Here is a 20,280-nt window from a genome sequence, read left to right as displayed (position 1 = left end):
TTTGTCCTGGATTCCAGACTCCAGTTCTACCTTTCAGGCTTACATCAATTGGAGAGGTTGGTGAAGAAAGGTCATGCAACATATTTTAAGTAATTACTTATTTAGTTGGAATGTAGTTGCTTTACAATGTTGTCTTAGTTTCTGCTGCACAGCAAAGCGAATCAGCCATATATATATATGTGTGTGTATATATGGGATAGACTATATATGTATGTATATATGTATATATATATATACCCTCTTCCTTGTATTTCATGCAGCACATTTTATTCTTTTTAATTGGAGTGTAGTTGCTTTACAATGTTGTTAGTTTCTGCTGTGCAGAAAAGTGAATCAGCCACATATATATATATATAGTCCCTCTTCCTTGGGTTTCACGCATCACATTTTAATACCAGTAAGTGTGAGTGTGTGCGTGCTAAGTTGTTCCAGTCCTGTCCGGCCCTTTGCGACCCCAGGGACTGTAGCCCACCAGGCTCCTCTGTCCATGGGATTCTCCAGGCAAGAACACTGGAGTGGGGCGCCATGCCGTCCTCCAGGGGATCTTGCAGACTCAGGAATGGAACCTGCGTCTCTTACGTCTCCTGCCTTGGGAAGCGGGTTCTTCACTACTAGCGCCCCCTGGGAAGCTCAGTATTCATAAGCAGGGTCAATAGCGTCCAGCCTGAGCCGAGATGCATGCTATCCTCCTTCCTGATGGCTGAGAATCGCTGCCCATTCCAACGCTGGAAGCTCGCAGCCAAGCGCTTAGCTGTTGAGCCCTCAACTGCTGCTGCAATCATGCCGTCCTGATTCCTCTCTGCCCCTGAGCTGTGAAAGCCCCGCCCCTGAGAGCCGCCTGTTGGAGAAGTTACTGGTGCCTCTCGCATGGCTGAGCAAGCACGTTGGCTCCTATCAGTTCCTTGAGAAGCAGTCAGCCCAGGCGACCCCCAGGGAGCGCAGTCGCAGGCCCCTGTGCTGGGGAGGAGCCCCCAGCGCTCTCACAGCAAACTTGGGGTGGTCACCGGCCGCCTCGCCTCACTGGTGCACAAGACGGAGCGTGAGATGAAGCAAAAGAGGGTCCCAAAGACGGCCGACTTTCAGGCTCAGTTAAACCATCCTGCCAGCCTTGTTGCCTAGGTTATAAAGAAGCAGGTATCCGTTCTAAAGTTTCGATGAGTAAAATACAAACAGCACTTTTTCAGGAAAGGAGCTGCTTCTGGCCAAGTTTAGCCAGAGGCTCCTCTTGGCCTTGGCGATGAGCTAGGAGGACCGCCTGGTGGAAGGGGCGCCGGAGGGAGGGGCGGCGGGGGTGGTGGTGGGAGGGGCCTAGGTGGGAGGGGCCTGTGGGGGAGGGGCGCCTGTGAGAGGGGCTGGGGCGGGAGGGGCGCCGGCGGGAGGCGGGGCGGGGGTGGGGGGGGATGGGAGAGGAGGGGGGAGGGGGAGGAGGGAGGGGGTGGGAGGGGCGGTGGCGGGAGGGGAGCCGGGTGGAGGGGCGCCAGTGGGAGGGGCTTTGATGGGAGGGGCGCGGGTGGAAGGGCGTTGGTGGGAGGGGCGCCGGTGGGAGGGGCGCCCGCGGCCCCGGGTAGCATCGTGGCTCCCGGGGAAGCGAGCTGAGGCTCGGGAGGCCTCAAACTTAGGTCCGCGGTCTGGGCCGGACTGCTGCTCCAGGGTCTGTCTGACCGAAAGGAGGTGAAGCCCAGAAGGCTTCTCTTGAGTGACTGTCTCATCTGAGAAAACGGGGCCACCATCCCATCCAGACCTCCAAGAGCAAAAGAGGAAGGTATTTTATTTACTGTAGAATTTTTGGTGAATTGTTGTTACCTTCACAAGGTAGGAACATAAAATTGACTTTTGCCTTACTTTTATATTTGAAATTCCAAAAGTCATTATCAACTACTTTTTCACTGTAGCAAACTTCAGACTGTCCGTTTGTATTTTTACCTATTTTTCACTTAGTATGCCAGCTACACAAGCTTGAAAGTTGTCTGTTTCTAAAAGTTTTTCATAAGTCTACTCCCTGTATTAGCTTTTTCATTTTCTCACATTCTCTTTACTCTGTTTTCAAAACTTTTCTTGGGCTTTAGCTCCTTTTTTACTCAGCTAGTATTCTAAACATTGTATGCTTGACAACTTTTGTCACCTTATTTTGAAAAAATGAAGTTCTTCCTCTTTACTCCATTTCTTCCTTTTGAAGGAGAAGTTGATATTCAGAACAAAGTGGCTTTGTTCAAATAATTAAAAGACAGAAAGCTGCTTCCTGACTGCAAGGAAATAGGACGTTTTTCCACACTGTCAAAATACACGGTAGAAGCTAGAAAGCCTCCTGGACTTTCCCTACTCCCATTCCTTCCTCCGTTGGGATTCCCACCGCCGGGCTGTTGGCTGGTCCTCTCCCAGCCCACCGCCTTCTCCACGGCTGCAATCACGAGCTCCATGCTCTGACCTTTCCGCAGATCGCCCTCTGCAGCCCTGAGGTCACCAACAGGCCCCAAACCCCGGTGTGGATGGCCCAGCCCACACCGGTCTCCGCCCCACCCCCAGGTCTGCCCGCCTCCGGGTACCCTCTCCCCCAGGAAAGGGTCCCCGCGTCCACCGAGCCTCTTGAACCAGAAGGTGAGTGTATCTGACTCTGCAGTCCCTCCAGACCGCCCTCCATTTCCAAACCCCAGTGCCCTGCGCTCGGTTCACGAAGCCCCCGGTGGGCCTCCTCTGTTCACTTTGCCCTCTCCAGTTGTGTCTCTGTTTTTGTGACAGGCTGGACTTTGTGAACCGCGAGTTGATCAGCACTTAAAAGTCTTCCCTTGCCTCCCCAGTACCTTCCGCCTAACCCAAACCCTCCCCTAGGACCTCTGAGGCCTTTAGCACCGCTCCCAGGAACCTCATCTTTCCCCACCTGCCGTCTCTCACCTTCCCCTCCCGGTGTGCCGGTCCCCCTGGAGCCCAGCGTTCTCTTTCACGATGCCCATCAGCAGCGCAGACCAGACCCTTCAGCACGCAACCAGGCAACAGCTGGTCCAGAAGGCCAGCCCAAGGCAGCCAAGCAACGCTGGAACCCTTACACATCATACTGGGCTGCCTTGGGTATGCCAGCCTCCCCTGACCAGACGTTGAGGGCATGGAACTGTGCTTACCCGTTTCTGAAAACCTAGTACCCTCCAGAGCGCTGGTTGTATGCACTGGAGAAGCTGTGAGCAAGATGACAATGGAGAATTTTTGTCTCATGTGCCGGGCACAACACGGATGTTGTTGCCTGTATTGTTATATTTAATCCTAATTTTGACCATGTACAGATATCTTCAATACTTATCTGACACATGAAGAAAAGGAAGATCAACAAAGTTCAGTGATGGAAGGTCACTGCGGTGGAAGCTGTCAGGTAACTTCCGAATCCCCTCCAGCAGAGGACTGACGGGCTCGCCTCCTGGCAGCGTTGCCTTTGGCTCTCCTCACCCCAGGACCATGCCCTCTGCCAGGCAGCCGCACTCTGAGTGAGCGCCACGGGGTCGCCCGCACTCAGGCGCCACTTCCTGGTCCCCTCGTGGAGTCACTAAGGCCTCCCGTGAGACCGCACTGCCCCTCGGCTTCTCTGTCCAATCCCTCCCTGGGGCATTGATGCCAGTTGGCCTCATTCAGCTTCCTGATTTCTTTTCTGTCTCAGAGTCAGCTTCCCAGGGAGCCTCGCCGGGAGGAGTCTGGCAGCCGGTAATTGATGGACCCCGGGGACCAGACCAGCGGCCCACCTCAGCGCTCTGCTTGTGGTTCCCTGGACTGCACCCCCTCCTGTGATAAACAGGCCTTTCTGTTCTTTGTATCCCCGGGACTCTGTGCAGGTACTCAACAAGTATCTGTCAGCCAGCCTCCGCTCTGTGTTCTGGCTTGGTTGCTTAGGCTCGTTTGTTGACAGTTCTCGCCCTCAGAAGCCTCACAATGAAGTCTGCTGCCTCGAGGGGGCAGGCAAATGATCTTCTAAATTCGTGATTTAGGATCAGGTCAGAAGTGGTCAATTTAGTTGCTTCAAGCAATACCCAAACCCTCTAATGTTAGACTTTGTTTTCTTTATCAATGTTTTCAGAAACTCAAACATTTAGCAATTACATTTCTCCTCCCTAAATAACAAGGCTGATCCAAGTCTTATTGATGTTATTAACTAAATATCTTTAAAGCCGTTGAGAACGGAATGTTTTAAGAGAAGGAGAGAGAAGTCACGAGCGCCCTGGGCCTGGAGGGTGTGTGCGTCACACACATCCTGTCCTGCATGTTGTAACTGGCGCTGACTTCAGGCGCTGCAGACGTCAGAAGCCACGGCAACGGCTCCGTGCCCCAGATCCTGCCCACTGGCATCTTCAGGAAAGAAGTCAAAGCCAAAGCAACTCACATGCCTTTGAGCCTTCATTGGAAAACACCATCTTGAACTTGTCCATTTTGACCAAGAACTACAGAAGGGCTACATTTTCCAATAGGGACTCAGGGGACTCAGCGTTTGAGCTATTATTGGCTCAGTCTTCTCAGCTAAAGTTTGCTTTCTTTCTCTGCAAAAAGCATACATGTTCATTAAAATAAAAACTCTGTCAGAAAAATAATTAATATTAGAAATGCAACCAATCTGGCCCAGTTTCCCAGGAGCTTCTGATACAGTTTTAGGCTTATGTAATTTTGTTATTTTGCACTGTCCCAAGTAAAATAATCTTCTTGTTCTGGTTCAGTTGCTAAGTCATGTCTGACTGCGGACAAAATAACCTTCCTGGAGCTGTACTAGAGGGACGCCTGCCCCTTTTTTCTCAGTCTGGACCTCTGCTGCCCTCTACAGCCAAGGAAAGACAACGAACGGTCTTTTCTTAGGTTCTACTTGTCTGGAACTTTTTTTTTTAAGGATTTTATGCCCGTGTCATCTTGTGACGAAAGCACTTGTATCAGCAGAAATACAGGGAAGAAGTTAAGGATGTAGGTATTGAACTAAGTGAGAGTGTTAGTCACTCGGTTTTGCCAAGTCTTTGCAGCCCCGTGACTGTAGCCTGACAGGCTCCTCTGTCCATGAGGTTTCCCAGGCAAGAACGCTGGAGTGGGTTGCCATCCCTTCTCCAGGGGATCTTCCCGACCCAGGGATGGAACCCACATCTCCTACGTTGCAGGAAGATTCTTTACCATCTGAGCCACCAAGGAAACTTGATTTCAAATTCTTCATCCCAATTAGCAATTGTATGACCTCAGAAAGTTGCTTCATCTTTTTGAGCCACTTTCAGATTTATTAATGACTACATATATCAATTAATTAATATCTAATTCAAAGCCATGTTTTACAAACTAGTGAAATACTGAATAAGACCTTTTGCACTCAGTTGGCATAGAATTAGCACATGACAGATGGTGCCAAGTGTTACCCAAATTGCCTCTGTTGCTTTGAGAATTGGAAGAGGAGGAAGAAAGTAATTATTAAGCATTAATTTTGTACCAGGTACTGTACTAGTTTTACATATATATTCCTGTTTAATTCTCATGATAATCCAGTGATGTCAAGGATATAGTCTTCCTATTATATCATAAAGGTATTTCAGCCTCAGAGAACTTAAGAAACTTTCCCAAGGTCACAGAGCTGGACTGTGACCTACCTAAGAGCAGGATCTGTGTCTTGCTTAAACTCACAATATCTATCATTAAGTAGTCTTTGGTGAAAGAATATATGAAAAAGTGAGTAATCTGGGGGACACTTAAAGTAGATATGAACCTTATTTCCCCATGCAGTGCAGCTGTGCATGCGTCACACTCAAGGAACAGGAGCCTTGCTGAAATGTTAGCAAACCACGTGGCCTGTTACTCTGCTCTCATAAAAGGCACAGAGAGAGCGCTGCCCACCACTTTGTGCAGGATGTTTTGTTTTATACAACATATTTTAGTTCCAAGTACTTAAGGAGATCTGTGTTCAATTATTAACTGACCACTGATGGAACGGAGACTTCACTGGACACACAGCAGAGACTGCAGACAAAAAAGAGTTCAGGAAAGTAAGCAAGGAGCAGACAAGTTCAAGAAACAACAACACTATGGGAAGGACTATAACATTCGCATGTATGATATCAGAATGCTCTGTTTTCAACAACAACAAAATAATACGACACACAAATAAGCCAGTGTGCACCAAACACACGGGAGAGCAGCCAGTGTCCCCAGAACAAACCAGATGCTGGGCTTATTAGATATTTTAGATTGGCTATTTAAAATATCTTCAAACAGCTAAAACAAACCATTTCTAAAACAGTAGAGGAAATCATGAGAATAATTTCTCACCAATAGGAAATATCAATGAAGAGAGAGATTTCATGAAAAAAGACCTAAATGGAAATTCTGAAGTTGAAAAACACAATATAATAACTGAAATGAAAGTTCACTAGAGGAAATCAGCAACAAACAAGCAGGCAGAGAGAAGGAATCAGTAGACTTGAAGACAGATCAATTAAGATTATCTAGTCTGAAAATTAAAAAAAAAAAATGGGGGAAAAAATGAACAGAGCATTAGAGACCTGTGTGAGACCACCAAGCAAAGTAACATGTGTAATTGGGTGCCCGGGTAAAGAGAAAGAGATGGAGAGAGGAAGAGGAAGGGGCAGAAAGAATATTTGAAAAAATAATGACAAATACTTCCCAACTTTGATGAAAGATATGAATCAACAAATCCAAGAAGCTCAATGAAACTCAAGTTGGAAAAACTCAAAACATCTACACACATTTTAATCAAATTGTCCAAAGACAAAGAATCTTTAAAGTAGTAAGACAGAAGAGACTCATCACATACAAAGAATCCTCCATAAGATTAACAGATGTTTTCTCATCAAAAACCACGGTGCCCAGAAGAAAGTAGCATATTCAAATTTTTAGGAGAAAAAAGTTGTTATCCAAAATTTTTAACTAGCAAAACTATTCTTTAAAAAAAAAAAAATGAAGGAGAAATTGAGAACTCCCTAATAAGGAAAAACTGAAAGAATTCATTGTTAGTAGACGTGCCTCACAAGACACGTAAGAGGAGACCTTCAAGCAGCGATGAAGGGCGCCAGACGGCGACCTGGGCCAACGCAGGCAACAAGGAGCAGCACAGGTGACTGCGGAGGCGAACGCAGCCAGCCTGAGGGCTTTAGTTGTAACTCCTCTGTTTTCCATTTTATTTAAAAGACAGGTGTAATCACTATAAGTCTGTGTTTACAGGCACACATGCCTAAAGATGTAGTTTATACACCATAAAGGGGGATGGGAGATATATAGAAGCAAAGTTTTATGTAATATTGAAGTTGTTTGTATTAATTTGAACTAGCTTGTTATAATTAAAGTGTTATTTGTAATCCCCAAAGAAAGCACTAAGAAAATAAATTACATAGTGAAAGAAGCTGCAAGGGAATTAGTACACTAGAATGTATTTATTTGCTATTTATTTATTAACTTTTTGAAAGAAGGAAGTAATGGAGAAATTAAGGGAAAAAAGACGTAAGACATAAATTATAGAAAACAAGCACTAAAATGGCAAATACAGTAAATACATTACATAGGAACGATTAACCTCTCCAATTAAAAGGCAGAGATTGGGGAATGGATTTAAAAAAAGAAATATCTAATTTTATTCTATCTACAAAAGACTCACGGTGATTCAAGCACAAATATAGATTGAGAGTAAAAAGATGGGAAAAGATATTCTATGCAAAATGTAATCAAAAGAGAGCTGAGGAGAGTAGCTACTACAAACACCAGACAAAGTGTACTTTGAGACAAAGATGTCGATATGTAAGTGACGCCCGGAAAACTAAAGTGAACCTCTGGCCTCTAGCTGACTGGAGCTTGGGACAGAGGCCGCAGCTAGATATGCACGCGGCTGCCGCACTGCTTCAAGCTTAACGCCCACACTGACTCAGAGCGCAGAGGGCAGTGTGTAGTAAGCATCAGTTGATTGAATGAATAAATTCATACGAGCAATTTAAGTCATTCTCTCACAGAAAGGATTCACTTCAGTTCAGTCGCTCAGTCGTGTCCGACTCTTTGCGACCCCATGAATCGCAGCACGCCAGGCCTCCCTGTCCATCACCAACTCCCAGAGTTCACTCAGACTCACGTCCGAGTCAGTGATGCCATCCAGCCATCTCATCCTCTGTCGTCCCCTTCTCCTCCTGCCCCCAATCCCTCCCAGCATCAGATTCTTTTCCAATGAGTCAACTCTTAGCATGAGGTGGCCAAAGTACTGGAGTTTCAGCTTCAGCATCACTCCCTCCAAAGAAATCCCAGGGCTGATCTCCTTCAGAATGGACTGGTTGCATCTCCTTGCAGTCCAAGGGACTCTCAAGAGTCTTCTCCAACACCACAGTTCAAAAGCATCAATTCTTCAGCACTCAGCTTTCTTCACAGTCTAACTCTCACACCCATACATGACCACTGGAAAAACCATAGCCTTGACTAGACAGACCTTTGTTGGCAAAGTAATGTCTCTGCTTTTGAATATGCTGTCTAGGTTGGTCAAAACTTTCCTTCCAAGGAGTAAGAGTCTTAATTTCATGGCTGCAGTCACCATCTGCAGTGATTTTGGAGCCCAAAAAAATAGTCTGACACTGTTTCCACTGTTTCCCCATCTATTTCTCATGAAGTGATGGGACCGGATGCCATGATATTTGTTTTCTGAATGTTGAGCTTTAAGCCAACTTTTTCATAGAAAGGATAGTTGAAGCTATAATTTGATACCTATGAATAGTACAGAAAGGAGAGAGCAAATAACTAAATTATTAAAAATCTGGGAAAGATTCACATTTATGAGCCAGGAAGAAGATTGAACCCTCCAAAGAGAAAAAGATGCAAGAGTTGGGATTGAGGGAGTACAGGAGAATTCTGGAGGGCGAGAAGCGGCAGACTTTCCAAAGAGTCCGGGACACGCACACTGTATTAATGTAGAGAGTGAGTGTGATTGCTGGAGAAGGTGACCCACTGCAGTGTTCTTGCCTGGGGAATCCCATGGACAGGGGAGCCTGGTGGGCAGCAGTCCACGGGGTTACAAAGAGTCAGACACAACCGCAGCTATATGTGTCTTAACACACGTGTATAATTTGTACATGAGCATATATGATCCACTTAGACACATTTCAGATATACATATTACATAAAAGCATGCCACACACCACCCACATGTCACCCTTTTGGTGCTTCACGCAGAAGTCTGAATTGGAGACTTTCTGGATGCTGAAAAGGAACATTTAACCCTCCTGATAGCATAAGTAATAGTGTATAGACAGCCTTCAGTAGCCTGTGAATATCAGAAATGTTCAGGAGAAGGATTCACAGAGGCATTGCCTACTTGCTCAGCGTTTGAACACCTCTCTTCTGAATAGCAGTTTTATTGTTTTGCCCTGTCTGTACTCCGTCAATATACACTGTCTTCTTTTTCCAAAACAATAGTTCCAATGTCTTGTATAAAGTTCAATAAAACTTCTGGCCAGCCAGGAAACAAATGATGTAAAGTAAATTTGAAGTTGGGGTATTTTAGCTAATTTAAGAAATACTGTGGATCACAACAAACTGGAAAATTCTTGAAGAGAGGGGAATACCCAACCACCTTACTTGTCTCCTGAGAAAACCATATGTAGATCAAGAAGCAACAGTTAGAACCAGAAATGGAACAACTGACTGGTTCCAAGTTGGGAAAGGAGGATGACAAGGCTGCATATTGTCACCTGCTTATTTATTTTATACGCAGAGTGCGTGCTAAGCCACTCAGTCGGGTCCTACTCTTTGCGACTCCATGGACTGTAGCCACCAGGCTCCTCTGTCCATGGGATTCTCCAGGCAGGAACACTGGAGCGGGTTGTCATGCTCTCCTCCAGGGGATCTTCCCAGCCCAGGGATCGAACCTGAGACTCCTACCACTCCTGCATTGCAGGCAGATTCTTAGCTGCTGAGCCATCTGAGAAGCCCATTTTATGCAGAATGCATCATGCAAAATGCCAAGTTGCATGAATCACAGGCTGGAATTGAGATTTCCCAGAGAAATACCAACAAACACAAGTGTGAGATATACCACTCAATGGCAGGAAGCAAAGAGGAACTGAAGAGCCTCTTGATGAAGGTGAGAGAGGAGAGTGAAAAGGCTGGCTTACAACTCAACATTCAAAAAACTAAGATCATGGCATCCAGTCCCATTACTTAATAGCAAACAGAAGGGGAAAAAGTGGAAGCAGTGACAGATTTTATTTTCTTGAGCTCCAAAATCATTGCAGATGGTAACTGTAGCAATGAAATTAAAAGACACTTGTTCCTTGGAGGGAAAGCTATGACAAACCTGGACAGCATATTTAAAAGCAGAGACATTACTTTACTGACAAAGATCCCTATAGTCAAAACAGTGGTTTTTCCAGTAGTCATGTACGGATGTGAGAGTTGGACCATAAACTAGAAGGCTGAATACTGAAGAATTGATGCTTTCAAATTGACGTACAGGAGAAGGCTCTTGAGAGTCCCTTGGACAGCAAGGAGATCAAACCATTCAATGCTAAAAGAAATCAACCCTGAATATTTATTGGAAGGACTATTGCTAAAGCTGAAGCTTCAATACTTTGGCCACCTGTTGGAAAGAGTGACTTATTAAAAAAGACCCTAATGCTGGGCAAGATTGAAGGCAGGAGGAGAAGGGGACGACAGAAGGCAGGATGAGATGGTTGGATGGCATCACCTACTCAATGGACATGAATTTGAGCAAATTCTGGAAGGTAGTAGAGGACAGAGGAGCCTGGCATGCCAAGTCCAGGTCAAAAAGAGTCAGCCATTACTTAGCAACTGAACAGCAATAAGAAATACTTTCTCCAGAAGAAACATCAGTTTGTATCTTAAATTGAAGAAACAAAAAGAAGTAGAGACATGAACTAGACTTTGACCAACAGTTCATAGGTTGGTTCCACTGGGCTATAATGTAATGCTACCAAGGTGTCCTTATTGGTCCTAGCTTCTCTGGAATTTTTCCTTTCTCTTTTTCTTCCTTCTTGATTGGATGCCTAACTTTAACAGATTATTCAGTTTGTTTTAGTAAGACATATACGATTGTGGTGTGTAAAGTATCTACTACTCCAGTTTCTGCTAAATAAATCAGTGCTCAGACTCAGTGTTTGCCAAGAAGGAGGAAATGCTGCAGTTCCAACTTAATCATTCTCATTGGGTTTGTGGGCATTTGCTGTTTGAGGTGGTATTTTAGATCGAGAAGGCCAACATCCATTCCGTCTTCTTCAGGTAAGAGAACCTTGATTACGCTTTAGCAAACCTCCCTTCCTGCTTCTCAGCTCATGAGGATCCAGGGAGATTGGCCAATTAAATATTCTGGCTTTGAAATTTGATCCTGAACAGAATAACAGCTTCTTCACAATGGCCGCAGCTTACCTTTCCTTGCTGTGGGGGACTGAGAAAATGGAGTCCCTTAGTCTGAGCTCCAGAGTCTCTGGCTTCTAGCATTCCTCTGATTTGCATTTCCAGCATTTTCTTTGATTATGGGAACTATCCAAATCACTTCTAAAAAATCGTAAGTTACGCTGAATGTGTTGCATGCACGCAGGCTCAGTTGCTTCAGTAGTGTCTGACTCTGCGACCCCATGGCCTGTGGCCCTCCAGGCTCCTCTGTCCACAGGATTCTCCAGGCAAGAGCACTGGAGCAGGCTGCCATGCCCTCCTGCAGGGGATCTTCCGACCCAGGGATCAAACCTGTCTCCTGCACTGGCGGGTGGATTCTTTACTGCTGAGCCATCAGGTGTTCCTTATAACCAAAAAGAAGGAGAAAAACCTGAGGGATATATTGGAAAACACTTTATTTAAAAATACAAAACAGCCCTGACCAAATGGAGATCCACCCCTGAGGTGCCACTGAGTTGCAGTGAAGCCAGGTCTTAGCAAACATCCCGGACTTCGTAGCTTCCAAACAGAAGCTTTTCCATTCTAAGATGCCTTGCTGGAAGCATGTTTAGCTGACTGGTTAGTACCTTTATTCTTTTCAATACCTCTTCAATCTAAGGATGGTTTACTTTTATACCTTTTCTCTCATGCCTTTCACTCCTTCCTTATTGTCAACAGAGGGGCAACATTATGATTTTATTTCAATGTATTTTGTTTCTTTTCAGAATAAGAGGTCACCTTCTACAAAATTTGTTTTATTTTGAACACAAGTATTTTAGTACTTCAAATCTACCTGTGCACTCATTGATAATGAGAAACTGGTCTTCTTGCCCAAGGCTAACCAATAGAAATATAATGTGAACCACATATGTAATTTTTAATTTCCAAGTAGCCACATTTTAAAATGGTGAAAAGAAACAGCTGAAATTAATGTTAATATATTTTACTTAATACATTTAAAACAATATTTCAACATAAACTCTATATAAAGGTATTAATAAGATTTTCTGCATCCTTTTTATACTCAGTCTTTGAAATCCAATATATGTTTTACACTCAGAGCACATCTCAATTCAGATGCAAATTTTAATTAGAAATACTCGTTCTGTGTAGGGCTTCCCAAGTGGCTCAGTGGTAAAGAATCTTCCTGCCAATCCGGGAGACGCAGGAGACCCTGGTTCAATCTCTGGGTTGGGAAGATCCCCTGGAGGAGGAAATGACAACCCACTCCAGTATTCTTGCCTGGAGAATCCCATGGACAGAGGAGCCCAGCAGGCTACAGTCCATGGGGTCACAAAGAGTCGGACACGACTGAGCGACTGAACTGAACTGAACTGCATGAGGCAATATCCTTCCAAGGACTCAATCTGATACCCTTGGTAGGACGTCCTCCCTGTGGCTGATGGAGACACGTTCGCCCGCCCTGTGTGAGCTCGCGGGACTGACCTGCTTGCTTCTTTCCAGTTGTCCCGCCTGTGACAGTCGCTTCCTCAGACGTGTATACAGATCAGTTCTGAGCCACAAACTTTGAAGGGGCGGCTCTGCGGATTTCCAGCACGCTCTCTCCCTCTCCGTGTAGCAACCTCCTTTCCAGAAATCTCCCCCTTGGATTTCATCCCTTGGTAAGCCCACCAGGCTCCGTGGAGGCAGCGAGCGGGAACCACAAGTCTGCGTTTCATCTGTCTCCCTCCTCTCTGCTGCCTTCTGTCCAATGTCTGAAAGCCGTTGCTTCATATATTCTGTCCAGCTTTCCAGTTATTTGACAGTAGAAGGTAAATCCAGTTCCTGTTATTCTATCATGACCCAAAAGAGGTAAAAATAGTCTTTCGTGTAATATTGATAAATCTTTATTAAATGACAGCTGCCTGAAAGAGGCTGTGCAGAGATACAGGGTTGGATCGAATGGGCGGAGACACAGTCCCTGCCCTCGAAGCAGCACGGTGCAGCATCACCGCCTTGTCGTGGCAGAGGGCCTCGAGGAGCTCAGTGACGCTAAGAGCCATGCTGGTCACGGCCACCCGAGTCAGACGGGTCGTACTCAAGAGTTCCGACGAAACGTGGCCCACCGGAGGAGGGAACGGGGACCACGCTGGTGTTCTGGCCACGAGAACCCCATGAGAGTGAGGCACGACTTAGGGACTGAAGAACAACAGCAAAGGAGAGGAAAAACAGTAAGAGTGATCATTTAAGTAAATATGCAACATAAACTGTGATAGGCGACAGGGGAGAAAGCAGATGGCTGTGAAAGCATTTAGAAGGAAGACCTGAGTTAGTCTGCAATCAGGAAAATATTTCCCAAAACAAAGGACGTTTTAACTGAGATTGAAGAACTATGTAAGGTGTGGCATCTGTGTTGCGGGGGGTGGAAAGACTGCTACGAAGGATGTCATACGCAAAAGGCCTGTGGCAGGACGGAACCGTCCAGCCCTTAGATTTCTCAGTGAAAAAACAGAGTTTATGACTTGCCTAGTCGTACTGTATTCATGGCAGAGCAGGAAATAGGATCCAGAACTCCTACCTCCAAGTCTAGTGTTGTTTCCATTCCACTGACCTTGTATTCCCTAAGCTAATGTTGGGAATTACTAGATCATTTTCTATAATGACATTTGTCATTTTATGGCCCATGATACATTATGGGCAACACATAATTTTGAATTTTACCTCCATTTAAAAATCATTATGGTCAAATTTTATCTAAGATATATTTTTAATTGCCTATATTTTTATGTATTTACAAAGAATATGACACAAATTGTAAATAAATGTACGAGAGAGCCCAAAACAGAAAAGAATGAACACACACATTTAGCACGCTGAAGCCATAATAGCATCATAATGGCCCGGGAAGGGTAACGCAGCTCCCTAAGTGGCTGGATGACACCCAGGAGATTCCCGCTCAGCAGTGGAAGCGTTAGCGCTTTCAGACATTTGGGGAAACGCAGCCATTGCCCATTCCAAGCTTAATTGGCATAATAAATGTCAATTAAAACGCCTTTAAGATTTTAAATCGCAAAACTCAATGAAACTATTTATGTGTAAACTCACACAAGACTTCTTTACAAGAAAAGTTGTATTTCTTGTACATTTACTCTGGGCTACAAATCTCCTAACACGGACACACTGCAAACCTTCGCACGGGGAGGAAAGTGCAGAACACGTCACTCTGAAGTGGCTTACAGTTGATTATAGGTTTCACATGTTAATAAGATTCCGTTTTCTTTCAACAAATACATAGAGAGTACCAACACGTGCCAGGACTGGAAATACATCGGGGAACCAGGCAGAAGGGTCCCTCCTGTCGGGAGGAAGAGATCCTCCAAAATGCTGCCGGGACGTCCCTTTTCATCTTAAAGGGATCCTAAATCTACACACGACTCCTTTAACTTTTACCTATGAGGCTTAAAAGACAATCATTCATCCAGTATAAATATAAAACAATCTGTGTTAGCTTCTGTATTTGGCAAAAACATCTTCGTGTCTTATGTACAGCCGTGTCCAAAACTTCCGTTCTAAGTAGCCCAAGCTGCCAAATGTTGGATGTCATCATCCTCTCCTTCTGTCCTTCTAGAAGATGCTGGAACAACAAAAAAGGATAAAAATCAGTCACTGGCGAATTCACACCTTCAGCACAGAAAACAAATTAGAATTATTCATTAAAAGGTGTATATTTATGAAATGGAAAATAAGTGCTAAAAGAGATATGTGTGCTAAGTCGCTTCAGTCGTGTCCGACTCGTTGCGACCCCATGGACCCGGCTCCTGTGTCCACGGGACTCTCCAGGCAGGAACACTGCAGTGGGTCGCCGTGCCCTCCTCCAGGGGATCTTCCCGACCCGGGGACAAACCTGCGTCCCTCCGTCTCCTGCAGGGCAGGCAGGCTCGTCACCACTAGCGCCACCTGGAGGCCCAGGCATGTCAGTACTCTTGAGAGTTGCTTTTCTTGGCTGTGCAGGGCCTGAGGAGTAGCACTGCCCTGACCAGGAATCAAGCCCACGCCCTGCGGTGGAAGCCCTGAGTCTGAACCACTAGGCCACCAGGGAAGTCTACAGGAGAGGACCCCCCGAGATGGGCCTGGCCATGATTTCAGGCCAGCGCTTGACCACGGGGGCCGGGGTGAGGCACAGACCTGCTCGAGAGCGGCGTGCCGAGGGCGCGCTGGGCATCCTGCCCGACCCTCTGTCCGGCTGAGCCGGGAGCGAGGAGGAAGGCGCATTCGGGAGTCGGATATTTGTCATCTTCTTATTTAATTCTTCCTGCTCCAGTTCTTCAAGTTCTGCCATCAGCTCATCCTGAACATAGGAGAAAGAAAGAATTATGGAGTTAACGTTTCAAGACGTGGGTTTCCTCAAACACAATAACAAAAACATCTGCTACCCAATTGATATGTGAGAATCCAGTGAAATGGAATATTTATTTTAAGACTAAGTCTTTTTTGCAACACTGAGCAATAATTAAAATATGAATATTTGGGGCTGTGCAAATTTGTTGTAGCTAATCTTATACTTCAGTCAACAGTTTTTTTTTAAGTAATTTGTGCTAGCTGAATATATAACCTCCAGAGCTTCTAGAAATTTTACACTTTGCCTGTCATTTTTGCAATGTAACTTTTATGTTCTACTGTTAAGAATTCAGAATCTGTGAAACTTTAATTACAGGAAATATATATTTTCATTTTGGCTAATGCTACTGAAAAGAAAACAGATATAGCAAAACCTTAACATACCAAATGTAAAAAGAATCAAAGATACTCTGGCTCCTTTGTTAAATTTCCAGAGCCAATGAAAACCATGCTGTGTGTCTGAGTGAAGAATAACTCCAGGTGGGTAAATTGTATTTCTTTCTGTTAGCAATAGTCCCCGACAGTCTGGCTTAATCTTAAATTACTCTGTCCCAAGAACCCTGAAAAGCAAGTCCAGCTTGAGACTTTGAGGGTAAAAGCCGCCTTATGACAGAAATGATATGACTTGAGATGACTAGTTCAGGTCTAACTGGCTCCAAGAGTCCTCAGGTTGAGCCCAACCCCCTGAGGGAGGTTGGGAGTCAAAACTAAACTTGTCATCATTATAATTCTGAGGCCGTTGTCATGAGCAATGACCTAAGACACTCATATTCCACCAAGGAGATTTCTTCATTTATTCATTCGTCACTGAACAAATTTATTGAGAGCTTACTCCAGGCCAGGCATGAACTCAGGGCTCGGGAGACAAAGTCCAATCAACAGTCCCTACATGTAAGGAGCTTTTTGGAACGCAGGAGTAAGGCTCACAAACAAATAATTATTCTATCTTAAAATGAGAGTAACAATACCATGGCCAAGAGTGGAGATCTTGAAGCCAAGCACAACACTGGATCAAGTCAGCATGTATCAGACATACGCGAGCTGGGCTGTCTGAGAACTGGTATATCTACCTCAAAAAAGGAAATAAATACGAAAAAGTACAGCAGGAGGCCATGTGAAATAGTGCCTGAGGCTAGGTGCTGGCTTTTCAGTTCTCCACAGGCTGAAGAAATAAAATGCCTTCAGGATGAATATTCTGACATCCTATTTCTGCTAAAAGAACAATTAGGAGTGAATATAGCAAATGTAGTAATAGCAGAACACACCACCCCACCCTGAATGTACCCCAGAATCGCCAGCACTGCTTGACGGTCATTACCAGCACTGAAAAGACTGATATTTTCTGTAACAAATATGTGATCACAAAATAATCATTTCCATCATTTTCAGATTTCAGGTAGTGAACACTCATTCATTCATTGGTAAAAGAATTTTAGAATTTAAGGTTCGTCAGAATCGTCTAGTGATCGTCGTTCATTTTATGAATGAGAAAACTGAGGGTCCGAAAGTGAAGGGGCCTCACGGGCTCAGCGTACGTGGCAGAGCGGGGTGTCCCCAGGCGCCCAGGCCCTCCCCAGAGCGGCCTAAAGGCTCCAGACGCTCACTAGCCGGCCGGGGGCAGGCGCAGGTCTGGGAAGGCCCGGACAGCGATGCTCAGGCTCTGCAGACCACAGACGGTCCTGTAGAGCGGCCTTCTGGTCGCTGCTGCCATTGCCGCTGCGGATTCCCGCAGCCATTTAAACATATAAAAACCATCTGGCTCCACAGGCCAAACAGAAACAGAACTCGGGAAAGATCTGGCCTGAAAGCCACCCTTTTCCAAGCCATGGCCTACATCACTTAAAAAGCTGCTGAAGAAACAGACCAGCAGACGCAGCAAACAAGCTCATGGTTAGTTACCAAAGGGGAAAAAGCGGGCGGGGGTTAAATGAGGAGTCGGGAGTAACATAGAGTCGGGAGTAACGTAGACACAGTGTTATAAATGAAACAGATGGCCCACAAGCATCATGGCACAGGGAGCTCTACTCAATGTTTTATGATAACCTATAAGAGAAAAGAGTCTGAAAAAATAGTTATGTGTATGTATAACAGAATCATATTGCTGCACACCCGAAACTAGATAATATTGGTAAATCAACTATACCTCAATTTTTTTTAAAAAGGAGAATGGAGGAAAATGAGATGAAATAAAATAAGTATAGAAACAAAAGAGCTGCTGACACCCAATCCTCACTTTCAAGGACTCTGTGGAACTACGTCTTACTTCCTAGACGTGCTGTGTTTAACAGTACGTGAATGCAGGAGGTCAGATTCTTTGCCACGCTAATCTGAAACGTTTCAGAACATGCACCAGTCCTTCTTGTGTGTGCTTTGAGGAGGACAATTGAAATTCACAGCGCAGACTTCACCAGTATAATTATAGTCTGTTATTACTGGACTGATTAATCTCAATGGAATGTGTGTGTTAATAATGCCACTCCACATTTGTTTCATAGCCCGGGTAATAAACAGAGGCAGCATAAGCCGTGATTTAACAGGAGCGTGATCTGCCTGTCCCGTGCAGAGTGACACAGTCTGCTCTCTCTCGCCCAGATGTGTGAGCACTCAGTTTCTCACAATGGGGCTATTTACGCACCCGTCAACAATTAAAACTCACTGACTTCACATAAGCACATGCTGCTTTTCTTTAATAGCTGAGAACTTAATTGGGGGCTGTTTGCCAAACTATATTAATCTTTCCTTTAAATCAGAGCTGCCAACACTTCATTTCCCTCTTAAGACAGGTGTTTCTCTAACATATCATTTATTCTTTAGTGATATTAAAGGACATGTGTAAGAAAACCTGCTTGCTTCATGTGGTGGGAAGCTATCTTTTTTGTCAAGATTTTTTTTTTTTTTGAGGTGGACCACTTTTAAAGTGTTTATTGAATTTGTTACAATATTGCTTGTTTTATGTCTAGGGTTTTTGGCCCTGAAGCAGTGGGATCTTAGCCCTCCAACCAGGGATGGAACCCACAGCCCCTGCGCTGGGATGTGAAGCCGTGACCAGCGGGCCAGGGAAGTCCCAGGGAAGAGCTGTCCCTCTCAGCAGCCACGTGCTCCATTCTTTACACTGCGTCACCCACCTCATCAAAGTCATCGCCAAATCCAACCCGTTGAGAAAATGCTTCAGAGATTTCTTGGGCAATATCCTGTTGCTCTGTGATCTCTTGCATCAAATCGTCTATTTTGTTCAGGTCCCTGGGAAACAATGTTTTGTTAAAATATTGTAGAATTTTACTTTAAAAGTATGAATTTAGACACAATCCCCTATGAAAAGTGAGTCAACTTAACATAAACTCTTGGTTATTTCACTAGGATTATAAACGTCCCTGGTGGTAAGATTTATCAACTTGAAGAATTTACATTTCAAGAAATTAATAATTCTGTATATGCACATATTTTAAATTATGTAAGTTAAATTGATAGCCATTACGTTTGGGAGTCACTGGGGGTATATCTGTAGACCCATTTCGAAATTTTGTCTGGTAGGGCACGCTCAGGTGCTAAGTCGTGTCCGACTCTTTGCGACCCCATGGACTGTAGCCCACCAGACTCAGACTTTGTCCACGGGATTTCCTAGGCAGGTTGCCATTTCCTGCTCCAGGGTGGAAGGGCATATGAAACGGTTAAATACATGCTATGTATTAACTGCAGGAAGCGACGCCCGGGTCATCAAGGACCACGGTGAGTGAGATAAGCAGGAGCCGCCATCAGGGCAGCTTTTTGTAGAAGATGGACTGGAGACCAGAGATCTATTTTCCAGAATGCCACACAGCCCTGAGATTCTGACTCCCTGAGAACTTCCCCACGGCTGCTGAGGGGCCGGGAGACAACGGGCGACAGAAGGGTTAGGCCTGTGAAGGCCTCAGAAGAATCAGCAGCTTCAGCAGAGAGCTCTCAAGCCAGCTCCTGGTGCCCGAGCCCCTCTGGCCCCTGCAGCCCCATGGGCTCGGGTCCGAGTGTCCCGGCAGCCGTGTCTGCATCCCATCTCCAAATCATCCCTCCAGCTCTGAGGCCAGGCCACGCTGATGGGTACCGGGGAAGTGACAAGGTTACTCATTACTGAGCCGCTAACGCTGACATTTTCACTCCTAGTGGAATTAAATGCTTTGCATGTTTTCCAGACTCCACATATAGGAAAAGCTGAATATTTGACAGCATTTCACGCAGTAATCAAAAAGAGAACTTTGCCATCTTGCTGTGCCGTGCTGTGCTGTGCTAAGTTGCTCAGGCGTGTCCACCTCTTTGCGACCCCAGGGACCACAGCCCACCGGGCTCCTCTGTCCCTGGATCTCTAGGCAGGACACGAGCGTGGGCCGCCAGTTCCTCCTCCAGCCGCCCTCCACCCACCCCTTATTTCCACTTCTTATATTCATAACAAAGATAGTAGGATCATGTATTTAAAAATCATATGTGAAATGTACAGCTAAAATGTGGGCCCAGCAGTAAATTTTTCCCAAAAGGAACACCCGGGGAGGATGCGGCTGAACCGCCTGGGAGAAGGGCTGTGATTCTGGAACAGAGTTA

The 20,280-nt window shown here is 45.3% G+C and overlaps 2 protein-coding genes across 9 annotated transcripts in view; one reads left to right on the top strand and one right to left on the bottom strand.

Annotated features, from left to right (window-relative positions):
- The first annotated feature begins 999 nt into the window (after window positions 1-999).
- On the top strand, window positions 1,000-18,950 carry LOC102395080 (metacaspase-1B). Of its 8 annotated transcripts, none has more exons than XM_044928498.2 (6): window positions 1,000-1,134; window positions 1,651-1,762; window positions 2,436-2,595; window positions 2,827-3,063; window positions 3,273-3,358; window positions 3,641-7,384. In XM_044928498.2, exons 3-6 carry the CDS (start codon window positions 2,487-2,489, stop codon window positions 3,686-3,688), a joined length of 480 nt encoding a protein of 159 aa, XP_044784433.2. In that variant the 5' UTR covers window positions 1,000-1,134; window positions 1,651-1,762; window positions 2,436-2,486; the 3' UTR covers window positions 3,689-7,384. The 8 variants fall into 8 exon arrangements, 2 of the variants coding, with proteins under 2 accessions (XP_044784433.2, XP_025120752.3); XR_006544807.2 differs by lacking the exons at window positions 1,000-1,134; window positions 2,436-2,595; window positions 2,827-3,063 and adding exons at window positions 16,146-16,191; window positions 17,479-17,601; window positions 18,672-18,950 and having other exon boundaries at window positions 1,554-1,762; window positions 3,641-3,812; XM_025264967.3 differs by lacking the exon at window positions 1,000-1,134 and having other exon boundaries at window positions 1,496-1,762.
- CHMP4C (charged multivesicular body protein 4C) overlaps window positions 13,205-20,280 on the bottom strand; it is a 32,563-nt gene continuing 25,487 nt past the window's right edge. Inside the window, exons 3-5 of the mRNA XM_006074709.4 lie at window positions 18,837-18,951; window positions 15,499-15,661; window positions 13,205-14,947 (exon numbers count right to left, since the gene is read on the bottom strand). Coding sequence (XP_006074771.3) covers window positions 14,883-14,947; window positions 15,499-15,661; window positions 18,837-18,951 — 343 coding nt within the window. The 3' untranslated portion in view covers window positions 13,205-14,882. The remainder of the gene's footprint in view (window positions 14,948-15,498; window positions 15,662-18,836; window positions 18,952-20,280) is intronic.

This window comes from Bubalus bubalis, chromosome 15, assembly GCF_019923935.1.
Source record: "Bubalus bubalis isolate 160015118507 breed Murrah chromosome 15, NDDB_SH_1, whole genome shotgun sequence".
Taxonomy (NCBI): Eukaryota; Metazoa; Chordata; class Mammalia; order Artiodactyla; family Bovidae; genus Bubalus; species Bubalus bubalis.
The sequence above is the reverse complement of the archived record's forward strand: the minus strand, read 5'-3'. Positions and strand labels throughout refer to the sequence as shown.